Source organism: Contarinia nasturtii, unplaced genomic scaffold (assembly GCF_009176525.2).
Source record: "Contarinia nasturtii isolate CC-2019 unplaced genomic scaffold, AAFC_CNas_1.1 Cnas_scaffold_4311, whole genome shotgun sequence".
In the NCBI taxonomy this organism is placed as follows: Eukaryota; Metazoa; Arthropoda; class Insecta; order Diptera; family Cecidomyiidae; genus Contarinia; species Contarinia nasturtii.
Window position 1 is genome coordinate 2026803 of NW_022201606.1, and position 17404 is coordinate 2044206.

Below are 17404 nucleotides of genomic sequence, written 5' to 3' on the forward strand. Positions count from 1 at the left end.
TTTTTTTGGACAATAGATTCAATTATAATAATCAAGTGGGTCATTATGAACAAGATACGCGTTGAGTTAAAAACAGAATTTGTCATTGAATTGAAATAGAATTGACCATTAGATAAGCATAAAAAATATGCAACAGCAGCACTCAATTCCAAAATAATTGATAGAAAAGAGCAAACTCTCAGTCGAAATTTATTTTTAAAACTACTCAACGCTGTCCACAATCCAAGAACTATGAAAAACAAAATAAATTTTTGCATTTGTTTCAAAAACATTATTGTCTTTAAATATGAATCGATTAACTTTGAATGAATAACTATCGAATGTCTATTGAGTTCTGAAGTTGAAGCATAATTTTATGTTTGATAGAAATGAATGTTCATGAAATTTCATTCATTATCATTTTCATTATAAAATTTGTTTTAAGTGGATTAAAACAGGCCAACCTTGGATTTTAAAAATATCAATTCTTCCAAGTCTCTCAAACTCCGATACGAACTTAATTATCTACAAATTACAAGTCACAGTGGAAAATTTAATAATTATTACATTCATTAAGTATTGTATCTAATCGATCTAAAGTCCTTATTCATCCATATTCTGGATTAAATGATTTGCGATAGGAAGTCTGAGTTGAAGCCATTTTTCGAACCGAAGTTCAAAAAAAGTTGCAATATAACATAAGCTCAGGCGTTTTTTAATTTCGTCAAAAATTAGATTTTGCTTCCGCTTTTTTCTCCTCTTTGCACACACATGAACTATACCGAACCAGTGCAAAGACTGCAAAGCTGCAGTGCAAACAAGCGAATCTAAAAAATGTAGATGATGCGTATGCAATATCAGTGAAATAAAATAATAATAAAATGGTTGTGTTTTTAATAGTTGAAGTAATATCAACAGTTGATTTCTCATGAAAATTTGACATTTTGACGTAATCAAGTCGATTATTATTATTATTATGGAATCTGTATTTGGACAGAAATGAAAAGAGAGATTATTATTCAAAATGTTTAAAGTACAAGCCAACAATATTGCCACATTTTTGTACTACTAAATGAAAGTGAAAAAATAGCCATAAATTCTCTTTTGATTGATGATGTTACCGGTATCTTATCTATGCATGCAATTTTTATGCGATTCTCTTTGGCGACTCAGCGAAAAAATGATAATCTACCTCTTTTCCTCTTTGTTCCATGTTGATTTTGCAAATGTTTAACACCAATATGGTGATAGTATCTGCATCTGATCGACACACATGAAGTGTTGACATATTTCTAAGTCACATTTGTTTCCATCAAAATTATCTAAAACCGTCTATTGCAAATCGCACGGCATCAATCACATTGAAGGCTTTGGAGTAGCAAATTTTTACCCATTAATTTATGACATTTTATCAAATGTGATTGTGTGGTCGCATTTAAATATTGAATTTCGGTTTGTTGGTTTATGAAATGGATTAAGTCACGTCAAGTTAGTATAATACAACGCCAAAACAAAGTATGTAATAAATGTGCAGTTTGAGTGTCTGAGGTTACCGACTCAAAAGTGACGACGATATGACCTTTAAATCGATTGAATAATGAGCTCAGACCGAACGAGAAAAAAAAAGAATTGTCGACTGATCTTTGCGCGCGGCCACCGATCACCGACAACGATTGCATTAAAACAGATGTTTTAAACAATTTAAACACGCATATAAATCAAATCAACGCAAATAAAAATATGATTTCCAAAAAAAAAAAAGACTGGTGGCAACTTTTGTGGTAAACCATTGCACACGTTTGGCGGTTGTGATTTCGGATCGCATCGTCACTAGTCTTATGAAACATATATCAATATGTGTCGGATTTATTATAGCTAAATAGATACACGGCCTAGCAATCCGTCACTCTCATTAATCAATTATGGTATCGCGTGCGAGCCCTCATGCTTGAATGCTCAAAAATAATGATATCCACGTATAGAGAGTGATATTTTTTTTCATTTGACGAATCTGCTTTTGCTATTTTCATCTCTATTTTATGAGCCAACAAATTTTAGTTAATTCAGGCAATGAAATCAAAATGAAACGCATTAATATTTATACACAAAATCTATTCAATCCAATTAAAATGACCTTCAAATTGGAAAATTGTAACAATTTTTACATAATCATCATACGCCAATCATATTATTGGATTGATAGCGATTGTAATTTATATCGCTTAATGTGTTCCATTTCGGTTTCTGTGTTCAATGAGATGGCTAAAAAAATGTACAAGGAAACCGATAAGTAGACAAAGGAATATCAGCAACGTGGTTTAGTTCAAAAGTCAAACATTTAACATTACAATTTTTACTCGCATTTTACATACATTTTCTAAACATTTCCATAGCATTTCTAGTGCAAATACTATAGTGGCCTTGCAATTGACATGGAAACCTATTTGGAAGAAGAGAAGAAAGAAAACTAACAACAAATGCCCATTTATTGCAATAGAAAACGGTTTGCAAAATAACGGTCGCTGAAAATATTCGTTTTTTTTTTTATGTTTACTAAATCAAATGCGACATGAATCACTCACGTAATTTGCATGTCATTTGTATTGAACTTGATTGTTCAATTCGTGGGATGTCAAGCATTTAATTTATGTCGTGATAAAATGTTTTAAATTGGGTAGCGCATATCATAAATACAACTGATAATTCGATGCAAATTTTAAACGAATTTTAAATGTCAAAAACAGTTGTTATCGCATTAGTGTGATAATTTAGTTCCAAACGCCGGCGAATTAGTAAGCTGAAATAAACCACATTTAAATAGGAAAAATATCAACGTTAGATAAGTTTTCAAAATCATCTAGCACAAAATAGCTCCATGCATAAATTCATAAAATGCAAATTAATGTTTGCTTATGGATCACAACCACGTTTGGTTTAGACTACTGGCGCTTTCGTAAAAAAAAACAAACAAATTTATAACACCCAGTAAGCGCATTTTGCTAATTAATTTCTCAAACCCATTGGTGCTAATAGAGTCATTTTATACGCGTTGCATCAAATGTTGATGATGATTAAATACAAAATATTCAACACTTTATATGCCGTAAACGAGATAATTGAAATGCCCCATGATATAATTATGATCATTGTTATTTGCTACATACTATTTATTCAATTTCCATCTATACATAATTTTATTTTAATGGTTTCGTTGAAGTACACCCATTATATTTCGGTAAGTTTTTTTTATTCTGGGAGCTATATTCACACTACACAATGCCAAGCCTATTGTTCCGGCAGCTATTTTTTACCTTTTTTCATGGAGCTGAAAATTAATTAAACTCGTGAAAAAATGAACCAGTAATTCGCCAGCACCAAAATATGTGCTTAATCTGTTGAGACGTTAATGTTGTGTTAACATTTTTATGCGTTTCTTAAATAAATGGTGCAACGTAAAATGCATTGACTTTTCGATAATTTTAATTGAAATGATTGATGTGATCAGGTCAGAGCGAGATCGCCAGATGTAAAAAAAATATTCCAAGTGGATTGACCTGAAAATTTATTGAAATAAAAATCGTATTGAACCAGTTACATGTGATTATATCATCTCCTGATGATTGACTGAATGATTATTGCATGCTTTTATTCAACGGAGTTTCATTTTTATCGTTGTTTCACATGCCGTTCAATTGTATGTGTCATTTAGTCCGGTTTTTGGCTAGTTTTTTTTTATTTTTCAATGTGTACGCACAATTTGTGTCGGTCTATCTTTTCACTTTTTGAAAGCTACAAAGAAATATTTTTTCAACAAACAAAAATGGTTTTCTTTTTTTTTACTTGTTCCACTGACCTTGCGCTACAACCGTCTGATCAACTTTTCTTCGGAATTTAAACAAAATATGAAAGAAAGAGACGCAACAAGCGACACTAAAGATACAGTTAGGTTTTTTATTTCATTTCTTCAAAAGAGATTTGTTAGTGTGACAAATGGCCGGAGCAAGTCAGCAAGTGGTCGTTGAATTATTTTTAACGAATTCCACGAGAAAAAAAAACTTAGTATATTTATTACCAGCTGCTTGAAATCGAAAGGAATTCTTATTCGCTTCTTTGGTTCTCGAATTTATTCGCGAAATTGAATGAATGAAGTGTCTATTTCGCCCGAAAGTAATTTTGTTTAATTTTGCACGGTTTGGATGCCGTGGGAATCTGTTAATCGAATCAAATATTTGAAACATACATAAATCATTGAAAAAAAAAACACACACAAAAAAGCCAATGCTCATGTTGTCGGATTGCATACAATTTCGTTAAACAAATTTTATTAATTTATGCAATCGATCAATGTACATTGATCATATTGATTATCAACATAATTCGTGGAAACATGCTCACATGATTATTCCGTTCGAGTGCTTAGTTCAAGTGTATTTTGAGCATCATCATGAATATACGTACACACCGCGCATGAAACAAACATTGCCGAAGTTATTGAACCATTGTGTGTCGATTTCTTTATTGTATTTGACTATGCCAAAATAATGCTATGGGTTAAGCAGGTCTTGAAAAAAAAAATTACTTCAAGAATCTTTAGATATAGAAAAAATAAATTGCACTGAGTTAAATTCCATGAACTTATGTAATTATATGACCGTTACTTCGTTTAGGCATTTGATTGAAGCGATTAGAAGCACTTTTTGTGTGCTGATGAATTGCTTTTATGCTAAATCACATATCATATGTTTTAATGCTCTGCGGTGATGACTTATACGCAATTTATACACTTTTAGACAGACAGCTTTAATATATTCATGTCAAATTAAAAACCACTTTAAAAACACTCCTCGAATACAAACAAAAATCGACAAGATTTGCAGTAACTTTATCTATTTTGTTACAGAGTGCATCTGTACATGTTTCGGTTTATTTTTGGTAACGATCCATTGTGAATAAATATGAACATTTCAGGCGAATCGATGTCAAAATTGAAAGACATTTAACCAAAATCCAATTACAACACACGGATGTCCCAAAAACACCGTACTAATGCTAATCGTAGCCTACAGAACCGTGCATTAATTTCCTACTTCAAAAAGGTTATCGAATTTAAAATATGATCTTAAAGCCTTATTACCGAAACGACGAAGTTATTTTTGATTTGCCAATTCGCATAAGAACTTCCTAATTAGTTTATAGCCAACCGGCTGTGATTTCACGAAGTCTTGCAAATATAACATTTAACCAATGTTCTCTATAATTTGAACACCAATTTCAAATCAAATTTAAACGTAGCAACCAAATGGAAATAACAAACTAATTAAATCGTAATAATGTATAAAGTCAAATCTATATCATTGGGCATGAATGAAACGGACACAGCCGAAACTAAATCGCATGAGTTTTAAAAATTAATTGTACCTATTGAGGAAAACCACCAAGATTTTTGGCACAAACAAACCATGCCATTGTCGATCATTAGTTGGCTTTTCAATTGTTAGTGACTCTAAAAGAGCAACAAAAAAAAATTGGTTACATTGAATGATTTCGTTGACGTGTGCGATACCATTGTAATCTTGAACTTAATCCGTTGACATAGGATTTAACGAACTTTGATGCTGACCTGGATGTAATGCGATTAGAAGGCAGTGCGTCTATTCAATATCAATCTTATGTGAGCATGAAACAAAAATTTCAATTTGCACAGCATGCGTTACTACGACGAAATTCAAACACGGAATTCCAGTTAAAAAAAAATGTTCCATCAAACAGGAGACTCATACGAGTAGTATTATTTTACCATTCTTTTTTTTCATACATAAAAAAATGACGCGTGAATAAAAAGAGTATTTCATGGTCATATCACTTTATATATATGATTTAATATTCAATCTGTCTTTTTGACATCTTATCGCATGTGCGTTTCTTCAATGAAACGGCGAGTCGTGAGATTGAACACCAAAAAAAATCGATGGATTTAAGCAACAATGTGTCTGCGCACACCTTTACATATATGCTTCATTCCAAGTGGTAATTCTAAAGAACACTTACAAAATGAAAACGCAAGACAAAATCGCTTAATTCATCGCAAAATCGAAAAGACTTTTGAAAATGATCGGCCAGTTGCTCAATGCATGAAAAACCGTGTATTACATAATCGATCAATCGAACTCAAAGAAATAGTAACGTATATTTGTGCTCTTTTGAAGACGTGTTTGCATTTGATTTGATAATGCTATAAGAAACAAACAAAAAAAAATATCTATTCAGAATGAAAAAAAAAAATGCACAACTAGTTTGATCGACAACTGTGCGATTACTTAATTTATTATTATTTCTTTAATAACTTTATCGACATTATATCTTCTGCAGAGTTTGGCAAAAATTTACCGCAAAAATCCAACAAAGTCTACCTAAGTAACGGCGATGCAATTAAAGTCCCACATTTTGTCCCTATATCACTCTATCTATCGATTGATTGTAATCGTGAGGTAGTAAATTATGAACATAAGATTTTTTTATTCGTTTTCCACTTGATTTTCATGAAGCAAACAAAGAAAATTTTGTTTTAAACTATCCGAGGACTCTGTACGTGTGATGTGATTTTTTTTTTCTTTTCTCAAGCCAATGAGATTTATGGGCACCTCGAGTAATTTTTAAATTAAGATAAGTGCAACAAAAAAGACACCGCACAATTTTGATAAATGATTAATTGTTTTAATGCTCTAAGCAGCATCAGTATTCGCGATACCTTGCATGATTGCCAGCCATAACCAAAGTTCACAGAGTTCAATAACTAGCCAAAATAAATCAATTGAAATGTGAATGAATGTAGCAACACTGGATAGTTCAAAATAACACGCTGCAGTGAGACGCAATGAATGATACTTCTTTTCGATTTTGGTGTATGATTAGTAAAGAGTCCGAGAGATCTGTTGAAATACAAACAATAACAAGCATTTATCAAATAAATAAGCCATTTAAGTATGACAATGTATGCGAATATGCCGAAGATTATCTCGTGAAAGAGCAGCCGCAATGGAACGACACGCATTTCGATAATGTTGAGTGTGTCTTGGTTCAATAGCTGAATGAACGACCGAGCACGACCAAGCGTGTATGATTGAGCGAACAGTTCGTTGGTAGGGAGATACGGAGGCAAAGTGAAGAGAAAGAGCACGATACGTGATATGTGTGTTTCATGCTTGAAGGTGAAGCGCACAAATATTATGGATAATTTGGCAAACGATTATAACCGTTTGTGTGATTGTTGTTGTTGTTATTATTACGACAGACTCTCTGAATGTAAACATAATCAAGCACAAGTTACTTGAGCCCTACCAACAACATATGGACAAAATAATCTTTTCTCATGACCAAGTGACTGCTGCAATCAGCTATATTGTTTTTTCTAGTTGGTAGGATATTTTGGCGATTGTGTTATGTACCATTGCATACATTCGTAATATTTTTTAGCTTCCTCCATCCACCGTCCATCGACGATATGATCATTGGCGGTGGTAAGAAATATTTTTATATAAATTCGGCGATCGACGAGCAACAATCAACAATCAATTCGGTACAGTTCACTCTACTTGATCAATAAGCTCAGCTGCTTCGCTTTAAAACAGTTAAACACTTAAATAATTTCAAAAAATGGCATTCAAGGTGCGTGTTCATTATAAGATATTGAATTCAACAAAGTGCTTTTTTATTCAAACATAGATCGGTGATATTTTGATCGAATCTTTTTTTGTGTGAATTTTATATAGTGATTGAAATTTACTTGAATCAAACTTCTCTTAAACAAATAAATCTAAGCACACATTCATAGTGACGATATTAAAATAAGTTGGAGTTTTTTTTATTTCAATTAACGAGATGGATATTTTTTGAAATTGGAAGAATGTGTTGCTACAAAAAGCATTCAACTCTTTTTATTGAGTATTTTTTATATTCATTGCTTCATTGAAATCAACATAAAGTAAAGAAATGACATCGAATAGAATATTAATTCGATAAAAAGTGAAACACATTTCTTTGAAAGTGTCATCGAATTTCAAGTATAACCAATCGATTTATGAATCGAACTGAATTCCAGCGATATAGTTTAGCATTTAAATATAACAACAACAAAACGAGTTCAAAGTGTTCAATTCAAACATTTGATTCGAATTTCCTTTCTTATAGTTCTTGGCATTCTGCGCTCTCGTCGCCGTCGCTCGTGCTGGAGTTATCAGTCATGCACCTGCTTATGCAGCAGCCCCTGCCTATCATGCTGCCCAAGCTTACCATGCAGCCCCTGTTGCATATGCTCCAGGTATCTTTAATGTTTCACAAACCGAAATACAATGCCTATATAATCGCAAATGATTTAATATGCATTTGTCTCTTTAATAGTTGCTCACGCAGCTCCAGTATACGCAAAAGCCATCCACCACGACGATGAATACGACCCAAACCCACAATACAGCTTTGCTTATGATGTCCAAGACGGTTTAACTGGTGACTCAAAAAGCCAACACGAAACTCGCTCAGGAGATGTTGTGCAAGGATCATACTCCCTCATTGACGCTGATGGCCATAAACGTACCGTTGACTACACCGCAGACCCACACAATGGTATGTACTTAATAGATTTTTCATTAAGCTGAAGAACTAACATCCATCTCATGTACATTAACTGTAATTGTGCTTAATTCATGTTTAGGTTTCAACGCTGTTGTCCACCGTGAACCACTTGTGCACAAAGTTGCTGCCGTCGCAACTCCAGTTGTTACCAAAGTAGCTGCACCAGTCGCCTATGCTGCCGCCCCACACTATGCCCATGCACCACACTACGCTCACTCACCAGTTTACCACTAAATCCACTTCCTCAATTTACATCTTAAGAGCCACCAGAAATTCACCATAGACAGCAGATGAAATGAAAGGCAAAACGACAATCGGGCTCGATCTCGTTTGAGGCATAAAATTACGAAACTAAACTGTAAATAATCTCACATTCAATATCGCATTGCTTCAACTATTTGTTGTTACTTCATGGTATCTTCCCTCTTTTGTATTTCCTTGTGCGCTGTTGTTCTTATGTTTGATTTTCAAGAGATTCTACATACCGCTAAATTGATTACCTTATTTATATTTTTTTATTGAAGTCAAAAAAACACATGGAAAATTAGTGAAAAAAAGTAAAGAATAAAATATATTTTTTTACAAAAAAAAAAACAAACGGCTTGTTTTTCAAAAGTAAATTGTAATTGAACAAAAATCTAATTTAATTTGTCTATCCAAAATGTGATCACAACTTTGAAATTGCATTGAACTTGCGAAAATGACAAGGCATCAGAACAAATCGATGTATTCGTCAGCAAGTACAATGACAATAATTTCTACTTCCGTTTTGACGTTTTATTTTTTACGATATGATAGCGATCAGTTGTTATTACTATAAAACTGATCATTCATTACACTGAATGTCGGTCGAGAATGAGTTAAATTTAGATGATTACGGTACAATGTTCAAATCTTTAACTGGATGCACTTTAAAATGAATTTATTACAATGCTATATATGTCATCCATAATTAAGAACTTCCTTGTATAAAACGAAGGGGTCAAAAATGGCATTTAAAGCGAAACAGAGAAGTCAAATAGCAAATATGCCAGGTCATTGATAGGCGATGCAATTGATTTACAATGTTAAAAATTTCCACTGCAAAAAGAAAGTCGAATCGATGAATTACACAACAAAGCCCACCAAATGCAACATCAGCAAACGACTATACAGACTATACGGTTGTTGACGATTTTATTAATAAACGAGAAAAATATGTAATGAGTTGTTGAGCTGTAATAACATGTGAATCTCATCATATAATGGCAAATTCACTGTAATAAACATTTTCCGATGCAAGTTAAAATGTTTGCAAATGGACTGTTGATAATTAGAACTACGATCGATCACTAGTTGCTCTACACATTACTGTGCATTTTCTCCAACTATTCGTCAAATGTTCTGTCTTCATTTTGGCTATTAACATGTCACCGAATTTCGGATAATTTAGGAGAAAAAGGACAAAATTTAATTAAATTGAAATTGTTCAATGTTTCCGAGTGAAAAAAAAGGTATTTGGACGCTGACGCCAGATATTTAATTTAATTTTTGTGACATTCCAAAGACCAGTCTACTATAAATGTCTTGTTTGGGTGATGTTCAAAACATTAAATTCAAAGGAATGCTGTGAAAGTTATTTTTTTATGTGAATCGATGTTAATTACAATTCAATTATAAATGAAGTTCCTTTCATTCCATATTGTGCCAGTTATTTGCTGCTTTTTTATCTTTCGCTGTGGCTCAAAACTGTCAGTAAAAATTTCATCGTAAATGATGATTATCTTCGTTTTGAGATTAGATGCTTATTAAATCTAGTGGAAAAAAAATCAGTATTTGCTTGTAAAAGAGAAGATAAAAAAATCTCGTATAAGCGGCGATTTAAGTTACAATGAACCTCAGAGAGGACTTCTCTCGTTCCTAGTACTAGTACTGATGATAGATAAAACGATTTTATTAACTTCGTAGTTCAGCCAACTAAACCATTTCAATGTTTTGAATCAAGTTGAATGAAAGTGAGCATGCTCTGCAGTTTCATATCATATGATAAACACATGTTAATTTACTGGCCTGTCACAAAAGTTCAAAACATTACCATACACAAGCAATCGCAAAGTATTCTGATTTTATATTATTGTCTCTTCAGTTAGACAAAAACAAAGCGAAGCATTGAATTCATTCTGTTAAATATCCAAGTTGCACATCTATTTTGTACAAAATAATCGAATCGAAAAAAGAGAAGAAAATATTCCATCAAAAGCTGACAAACGTTAAGTGAAAATGGAATGTGTTTGAGTGAATAAAATGTACTTTAATTTGTTCTAAATAACGAAAATCAATTTTCGAAGTGAAATTATATGAAAGAAAAATTCGATTTAAAAATTACACTATAGAAAATGGATATTGACCAAATACTAGAGAAATGTGGAGATTTTGGTAAATTTCAGTTGATGATGTTGACTTTGTTTGGTGTTATTAACATACTGGCCTCGATACATTACTATTCGCAAACTATCATCAGCTTTATTCTAAATCATTGGAATTAGTATCATATTGTTTAAAATGTGCGTTCTTTATTCGGATTTTCTATGTGGCATAGTTTCTTCTGAATAAATATTTCTTGAGCATTTTCTAATACAATAGCTAAAGAGTTTTAGGGAAATGATTAAGATAACAGTGACAAGTAATATAATAAACGCAATGATATCGTATGAATTTCCGACGATTAAACCGAGTCGAAAAACAGGTGATTTCAAATGATCGCAATCTGGATTTCGTAAGAGCCACTCAATCCACCAAATGGCTCTATCCAGCGGCTTTTCTTTCTGATCTTTGAATCTTGCTGATACTTTTTGCATATTCATTGCATATGATGGCTCCTTAAGCACTTTCAAAATTGTAGTTTTTAAATCATCGTAATTCAACGAGTGATATTCTATTCCTTCCGAAATTCCAAATCGCTTTGTTTTTATCAAATTCTGTAAGAGATTCAGAGAGATAAAGATGGATTTAAATAGTCAATTATAAAAATTTACTTTTCGCTGATCAAGTCCAAATGGCATTATTATCATGGGCACAGATCTCCAGATCGCTTCGTGAGTAGTTAAAAGGCCTCCATGAAAGAAAATCGCCTTGACTTTTGGATGAGCCAAAACGTCTGACACAGGAATCCAAGAACGAATCATAACATTTTTTGGTAAATCGGATTCGGATATATTACTCTCGAATTTCCAGAGAAAGTTGTAATCCGGAAGATCACTTAAAACTTTTAAAATGAGATTTTTCTTCATTTGCGGTATACAATCACTTCGAATGTTTGATCCCAAAGCAAAAATGACCGTTCCTTTTTTTGATGAATCGATGAACGATTTCAACTCCTGTAAAGAAAAATGTTTTCTTAAAAACCGTCATAGAAATCTATTTCATTCGATAAAAAATTCAAATTACCTGTGGGAATGGTTTGGGATCTTTTATTTGCAGTCCACCAACCGGGATGACATTTTCCGGATGCGATACATGATAATCTATGGCCGAGTTGGTATTTACGAAAGCCAACGACGTTCTTTTTTCCAATTCACTGACGGACGGAAAATCCGGACCAAAGTATTCGGTTGCAATTTCATCCAATCGCGGATTTAAAAAGTACTTGAAAATACTAGTGGAATGAAAGTCAATATACAATATAATTTCGAAATGATGTAACAGTGTTTGAGTCGTAGTTACATAAATTCCTGCATGTAGATAAGAAAATTTAGGAGTCGTTGTGAAAATGTCATTTCATCGTTGAATGGTAGTAAATTGTGTGGCACATAAGAATAGTGATGATGATCTGCAATAAATTGGTTCAAATATGACGGATGTCCGTAAGCAGTGACCGCAATCATTGGTGGATAGTTGAATTTATGTATAAAAGGTAGAAAGCATGAGCCAACTGAAAAATCATGTAAAATCAAGTCGAATTTGAAGTCATCTGGATAGTTAAGCAAGGTTTGAAAACCCATTGTTCTAACAGCAGCTGTAAACATTAAATACTTTAAAAGTGTGAAATATATGTGGATTTTTACTTATATTTACCGGAACACATAACCTCGCAACACTCTACAATAGCAAGTGCCTCGCGAAATGGATTCATACTTTCTGTTGTATTTAATAGGCCTTTATAAAATGTTTTATACTCTGTATCATACATATTTTCAAGAAGAATGTAATGCACACCCTTTGGTGGTTTTGCTTCGGAGTCGGGTGAAAGTATTGTAATGTTGTGTCCACGTTTCGCAAGTTCGTCACTTATCGCACTGTTCCTGGAGTATTTAAATAAAATCGTTTCAAAAATGCAAACAAAATTCGTGAAAATGTCGGTAACTACTTACCAAAAATGATGACTATGTGATTCCAAAAGTTGCAAATATAAAATATTCGAAGTGAGGCATATTGGAACACTGATCAAAACAAGCATAAATATTAAAATACACTTCATTTTGAACGATTCAGATTGACACGTATTTATTCTGATGAATATTAATTATATTATATCGAATTTAAAATCCAAATAACGCATATTGAGCGTAAATAATTCATTTATTTTGCAAAATTCGTTTACCAGCAAATGCATTATCTTATCAAGCTGTTATCAAAAGTGATAAGAAAATTGCACATGAACATTAATAACTCAAATGCACTTAAAATGTACTACTTGGACTATATTATTCACCACTTCGTTCATACATTTATTAAAATTCAAAGTTTTTTTTTTATTTATTTTTTCTAACGACATTTATTGTGAGAATGAGGTTTTATCATGACTTTGCTTGCACAAATGCATAATGAAATAGTGACTCTATAGAAATCATTAACATGAAAGCGATAACATCGTATAAATTTCCGATGATAAATCCAAGTTGAAGAGCACTTGATTTCAAATGATCGTAATCTGGTTTATTATTATTTATTACTTTTCGAGTCTATTTTGGTGAGCTGATTTCAGAGTTTACAATGTTTGTTACAGTTTCCTCTTAAGTGTATTGAGTACATAGTTAAATAATTTGATTTTAAATCTATTACAAAGTAACAGCATATTAGATAAATGTTTTGAATTTAATACAAAAGATAGATGTAATCCAATAATTGCAATTGCTTAGATAATTGAAGTCAAACATGACAAACATTAGATTAACATTTATTCAGTTATACAATTTGGCTAATATATTGTATATAATTAAAATTTATTTATTGGCACAATGAACCAAGAACTGCATCCGGCAGTCTTGTTACTGGATTCCGAAGTAACCAGTTGATCCACTATAGACAGCTCACATGATAAATAGAGTAAACTACATTCATACGCGAGAGAGATGAAATGAGCTTAAGTGGAAGCTTGTGGAGTAGGTAGATGCGACATGGTTCAAAATCTTCTGGGCGAATAACCACGATGTTACATTCTCTATGGGGATGAATAATTTTGTTATTTGTGCGAGTTTTCCATCGGAAAAGCGAGAAAAATCGATCGAAAACGTTTTTTTCGTTTTTGACTATCTTGCTGCTATATGGCACGATATGATAAAAAGGGCGTTCTTTATTCGAATTTTTTATGTGGCATAGTTTCTTTTGAATAAATGTTTCTTGAGCATTTTCTAATACAATGACCAAAGATTTTTAGGGAAATGATTAAGATAACAGTGACAAGTAATATAATAAACGCAATGATATCGTATGAATTTCCGACGATAAATCCAAGTTGAAGAACAGGCGATTTCAAGTGATCGCAATCTGGATTCCGAAGTAACCATTCGATCCACCAGACAGCTCGATCTAACGGTTTCTCTTTTTGATCTCTGAATTTGGCCGACCATTTCAAAGCATTTATCGAATATAATGGATCTTCAAGTACTTTATGAAGAGTCTTTTTTAATTCAGCTTTTGATAGTGAAAAATAATCAACACCTTCAGATATCCCCAGTCGTTTTGTTTTCATCAAATTCTAAAATAGTGTTGTGATTAGAATTGTGTATACAATGTAAAAATCAATAAAAACATACCTGCTTCTGATCGAATCCCAGTGGCATTATAATCATTGGAACGCCTCGCCAAATGGCTTCTTGGGTTGTTAACAAACCGCCGTGAAAGAAAATCGCTTTTGTTTTAGAATCAGCCAAAATGTTTGAGATGGGCAACCACGGCCGAATTAAAACATTTTTCGGTAAATTTGATGCAGGAAGATTGCTCTCAAATTTCCACAGAAAATGATAATCCGGAAATTGTCGAAAAACTTCCAAGAAAAGTTTTTGTTTCGCTTCCGGCAGAAAATCACTTCGGAAGTTAGTTCCGAGTGAGAATATAACTATCCCTTTATTTGACGAATCAACGAATGCCTTCAAATCCTAAAACAGACAAACATTTAATTTATCAGCAATTGTTAACTGTTTCGTTATCACAAACGCGTTGAGAGTTTATAAAGACATAAAAATTACACTTGGTATCGGTTTTGGATCTTTGATATGTAGGCCAGCGACTGCAAAATAACTATAAAGTCCTCAAACATCATCACAAAATAAAATATAATTCATTTTATGGCAAATTACCTGGAATTATATTTTCTGAAAGTGGTGCCGGATAATCCATGGCCGGATTTGTATTAACAAATGCAAGTGCCGTTCTTTTCTCCAATTCACTGACTGATGGAATATTCGTGCCAAAACTTTTTTGGACTATAGTGTCAATAGCCGGAATAAAAAATTGCTGTCGATATCTGTGGAGAATGGAAGATTCAAGATTTAAAATTATCTTCATTTTGAAGCTGATGTAGTTTTCAAGATTTAAAACAGTTATTTACACATTTTCCAGGCCATAAATTGGAAAATTCGTGAGTCTTTCCAAAAAGTTCATATTTTTATCCGACAAAAGTGCATTGTGTGGAATATATGCAGTATATTGGTGTCCCCCCATCATCAAAGGCATAAAGGATGGATTGCTGTATCCGGTGACACCCAATAGTGGTGGATTTTTGAATTTATGGGCAAATGGTAAATGACATGGACCGCAGGTGTAATCATGAATAATTAGGTCGAATTTGAAATTGTCCGGATAGTTGAGCAATGTTTTAAAACCATTTGTTTGGACTTGTGCTATATAAAAAAATGTGCTATATACATTTTATGTAAACTGATTGATGTAATACCTTCACAAATATCGGTGCGAACTTTAAACATAGCCAAAGCATCCTGGATTAAACTAGTTGCGCCTGGCGCCGAAAGCATTTCTTTTAAAAATTGCCTGTTAACATCGGTATACTGATTTTCGATTAAAATGTAGTGTATTCCAGGCGGTGGATTTTTATCAATATCTGGTGAAATCACAGTAATATTATGTCCATGTCCGGCCAATTCACTGGTTACTGCTCCAATCCTGTGGTATCAAAATCAAAAATCAATACCCATTTTGCACACAAAAGAGCTCAAATGAACATACCAAATATGATGACTTGGTGAAGGTAATGTGGCCAGAATCAGTATGTTTGATCCATTCACAAATAAAATATTGCAAACAATGAAAAAAACAAGTCGAATCGACATTTTAACGAGATAAAAGCCCCTGTTCAAATGATTTCCTCCTCAAACCTCCAACAATCGGTTATGAAGTGAAAGAAACTTTTCAAACATACAGAATCACAACTGATTGAACATTGAAAACTGTAAATCGTTCTTGATTAGAATAAATGACATTGATTTCAATTAGCGGACAATAACTTATCAGTATACATGCAAAATTATTTGAGTCACAGTGACAAACATGTTTTAGCTGTTATCGGACACCAATGAAATGAACAAGCAGTTCATCATTATACTTAGTTTCAGTGGGCACAAGCTTATAACATTCTATGTCAGAACTATTTGTTTACCCATTTCGTATCAAAATGTATTACATAACCGAATGATGACATAATGATCACATTTTTGTAACGAATTTGATTTTCTTGGATTATCAACAAGGTTCATATGTGTATGGAGATTCGCCTAGGGGAAAATATCGAATAAAATAAGTAACGAATATGCTGCGTATAAGAATATAAACCGTATATACCGAAGAATATTTGCAAATAACTCCGCATATATATGGTTTATACGCATATATGCAGCGTATATGCGGCATACTTGCGATGTCTTCATCTATTTATAGTATATTCGGTAAAAAATACTTGAGTATAAACCGTATAAACGTATAGATAATTCCCCCTAGAGATTCGCACTTCACGGTATTTTGCGACACCAGATTAAATAAACAATTTATTGTCGTCAAAAAATTGAAATGTACAAAATATTGTATGTTTTGATGCAAACAATGAATTTCATTTTTATCAAACATATTGTGAATAGCCGGGGTTAGGTTTTTTGCATTTTTTTTCGAACGACGATTTTTTCGAGATAATAATTATTTTTTAAAGGTCTCATAACAAAATAGACTAGAATAAAAATTCCCAGCTCCGGAAAAAAATGCATTAGAGGGTTAACAAAATGTGTAAACACAATAAAAAAATAATCACTTATAATGACCCAATTTATACTGAAATTATAAGGAAGTGTTATTAATTCAGTGTGTCCAAAACATATAGAAATAGCACTAAATAGTGTCGATATCTATACTATATCGGGGCACTATCGGGTAGGAATATCAAAAGCAAGCACTCAAAAAACTTACTCCTAGCGCCACCAACCTATAAGTTGTGTATTGTGAGAGCCAACTTCAGACAGATTGTATATATGTGACAACTATTTTTTGACATTTGTAAAACCGGCAATTAGGTGTTTGTGTTTCAACTATAAAC

At 32.7% G+C, this 17404-nt stretch overlaps 3 protein-coding genes across 3 annotated transcripts; 1 reads left to right on the top strand and 2 right to left on the bottom strand.

The window, feature by feature from the left end:
* Positions 1–7533: 7533 nt before the first annotated feature.
* Positions 7534–8985, top strand: LOC116350739 (cuticle protein 7-like). The gene is made up of 4 exons (XM_031782652.1): positions 7534–7644; positions 8167–8296; positions 8377–8598; positions 8687–8985. The coding sequence occupies exons 1-4, from the start codon at positions 7633–7635 to the stop codon at positions 8839–8841; spliced, it is 519 nt and encodes a 172-aa protein (XP_031638512.1). The 5' UTR covers positions 7534–7632; the 3' UTR covers positions 8842–8985.
* Positions 8986–11016: 2031 nt separating this feature from the next.
* LOC116350844 (UDP-glucuronosyltransferase 2B7-like) lies at positions 11017–13118 on the bottom strand. Its single transcript, XM_031782815.1, has 6 exons — positions 12957–13118; positions 12661–12887; positions 12310–12601; positions 12034–12241; positions 11622–11963; positions 11017–11564 (listed from the first exon to the last, which is right to left on the bottom strand). The coding sequence occupies exons 1-6, from the start codon at positions 13061–13063 to the stop codon at positions 11160–11162; spliced, it is 1581 nt and encodes a 526-aa protein (XP_031638675.1). The 5' UTR covers positions 13064–13118; the 3' UTR covers positions 11017–11159.
* A 632-nt stretch (positions 13119–13750) lies between these two features.
* LOC116350845 (UDP-glucuronosyltransferase 2C1-like) lies at positions 13751–16283 on the bottom strand. Its single transcript, XM_031782816.1, has 7 exons — positions 16051–16283; positions 15761–15987; positions 15416–15707; positions 15165–15331; positions 15054–15094; positions 14622–14963; positions 13751–14563 (listed from the first exon to the last, which is right to left on the bottom strand). The coding sequence occupies exons 1-7, from the start codon at positions 16152–16154 to the stop codon at positions 14159–14161; spliced, it is 1578 nt and encodes a 525-aa protein (XP_031638676.1). The 5' UTR covers positions 16155–16283; the 3' UTR covers positions 13751–14158.
* Positions 16284–17404: the final 1121 nt, after the last annotated feature.

Coding starts and splice junctions, on each gene's coding strand:
- LOC116350844 (XM_031782815.1), bottom strand. CDS start 13,063: ATGAAGTGTATTTTAATATTTATGCTTGTTTTGATCAGTGTTCCAATA. Junction 12,888..12,956: donor TCACATAGTCATCATTTTTG/GTAAGTAGTTAC, acceptor TAAATACTCCAG/GAACAGTGCGATAAGTGACG. Junction 12,242..12,309: donor ATCTACATGCAGGAATTTAT/GTAACTACGACT, acceptor TCATTCCACTAG/TATTTTCAAGTACTTTTTAA.
- LOC116350845 (XM_031782816.1), bottom strand. CDS start 16,154: ATGTCGATTCGACTTGTTTTTTTCATTGTTTGCAATATTTTATTTGTG. Junction 15,332..15,415: donor ATTTATGGCCTGGAAAATGT/GTAAATAACTGT, acceptor CATTCTCCACAG/ATATCGACAGCAATTTTTTA. Junction 14,564..14,621: donor TGGGATTCGATCAGAAGCAG/GTATGTTTTTAT, acceptor ACACTATTTTAG/AATTTGATGAAAACAAAACG.
- LOC116350739 (XM_031782652.1), top strand. Junction 8,297..8,376: donor CCCTGTTGCATATGCTCCAG/GTATCTTTAATG, acceptor TCTCTTTAATAG/TTGCTCACGCAGCTCCAGTA. Junction 8,599..8,686: donor CACCGCAGACCCACACAATG/GTATGTACTTAA, acceptor ATTCATGTTTAG/GTTTCAACGCTGTTGTCCAC.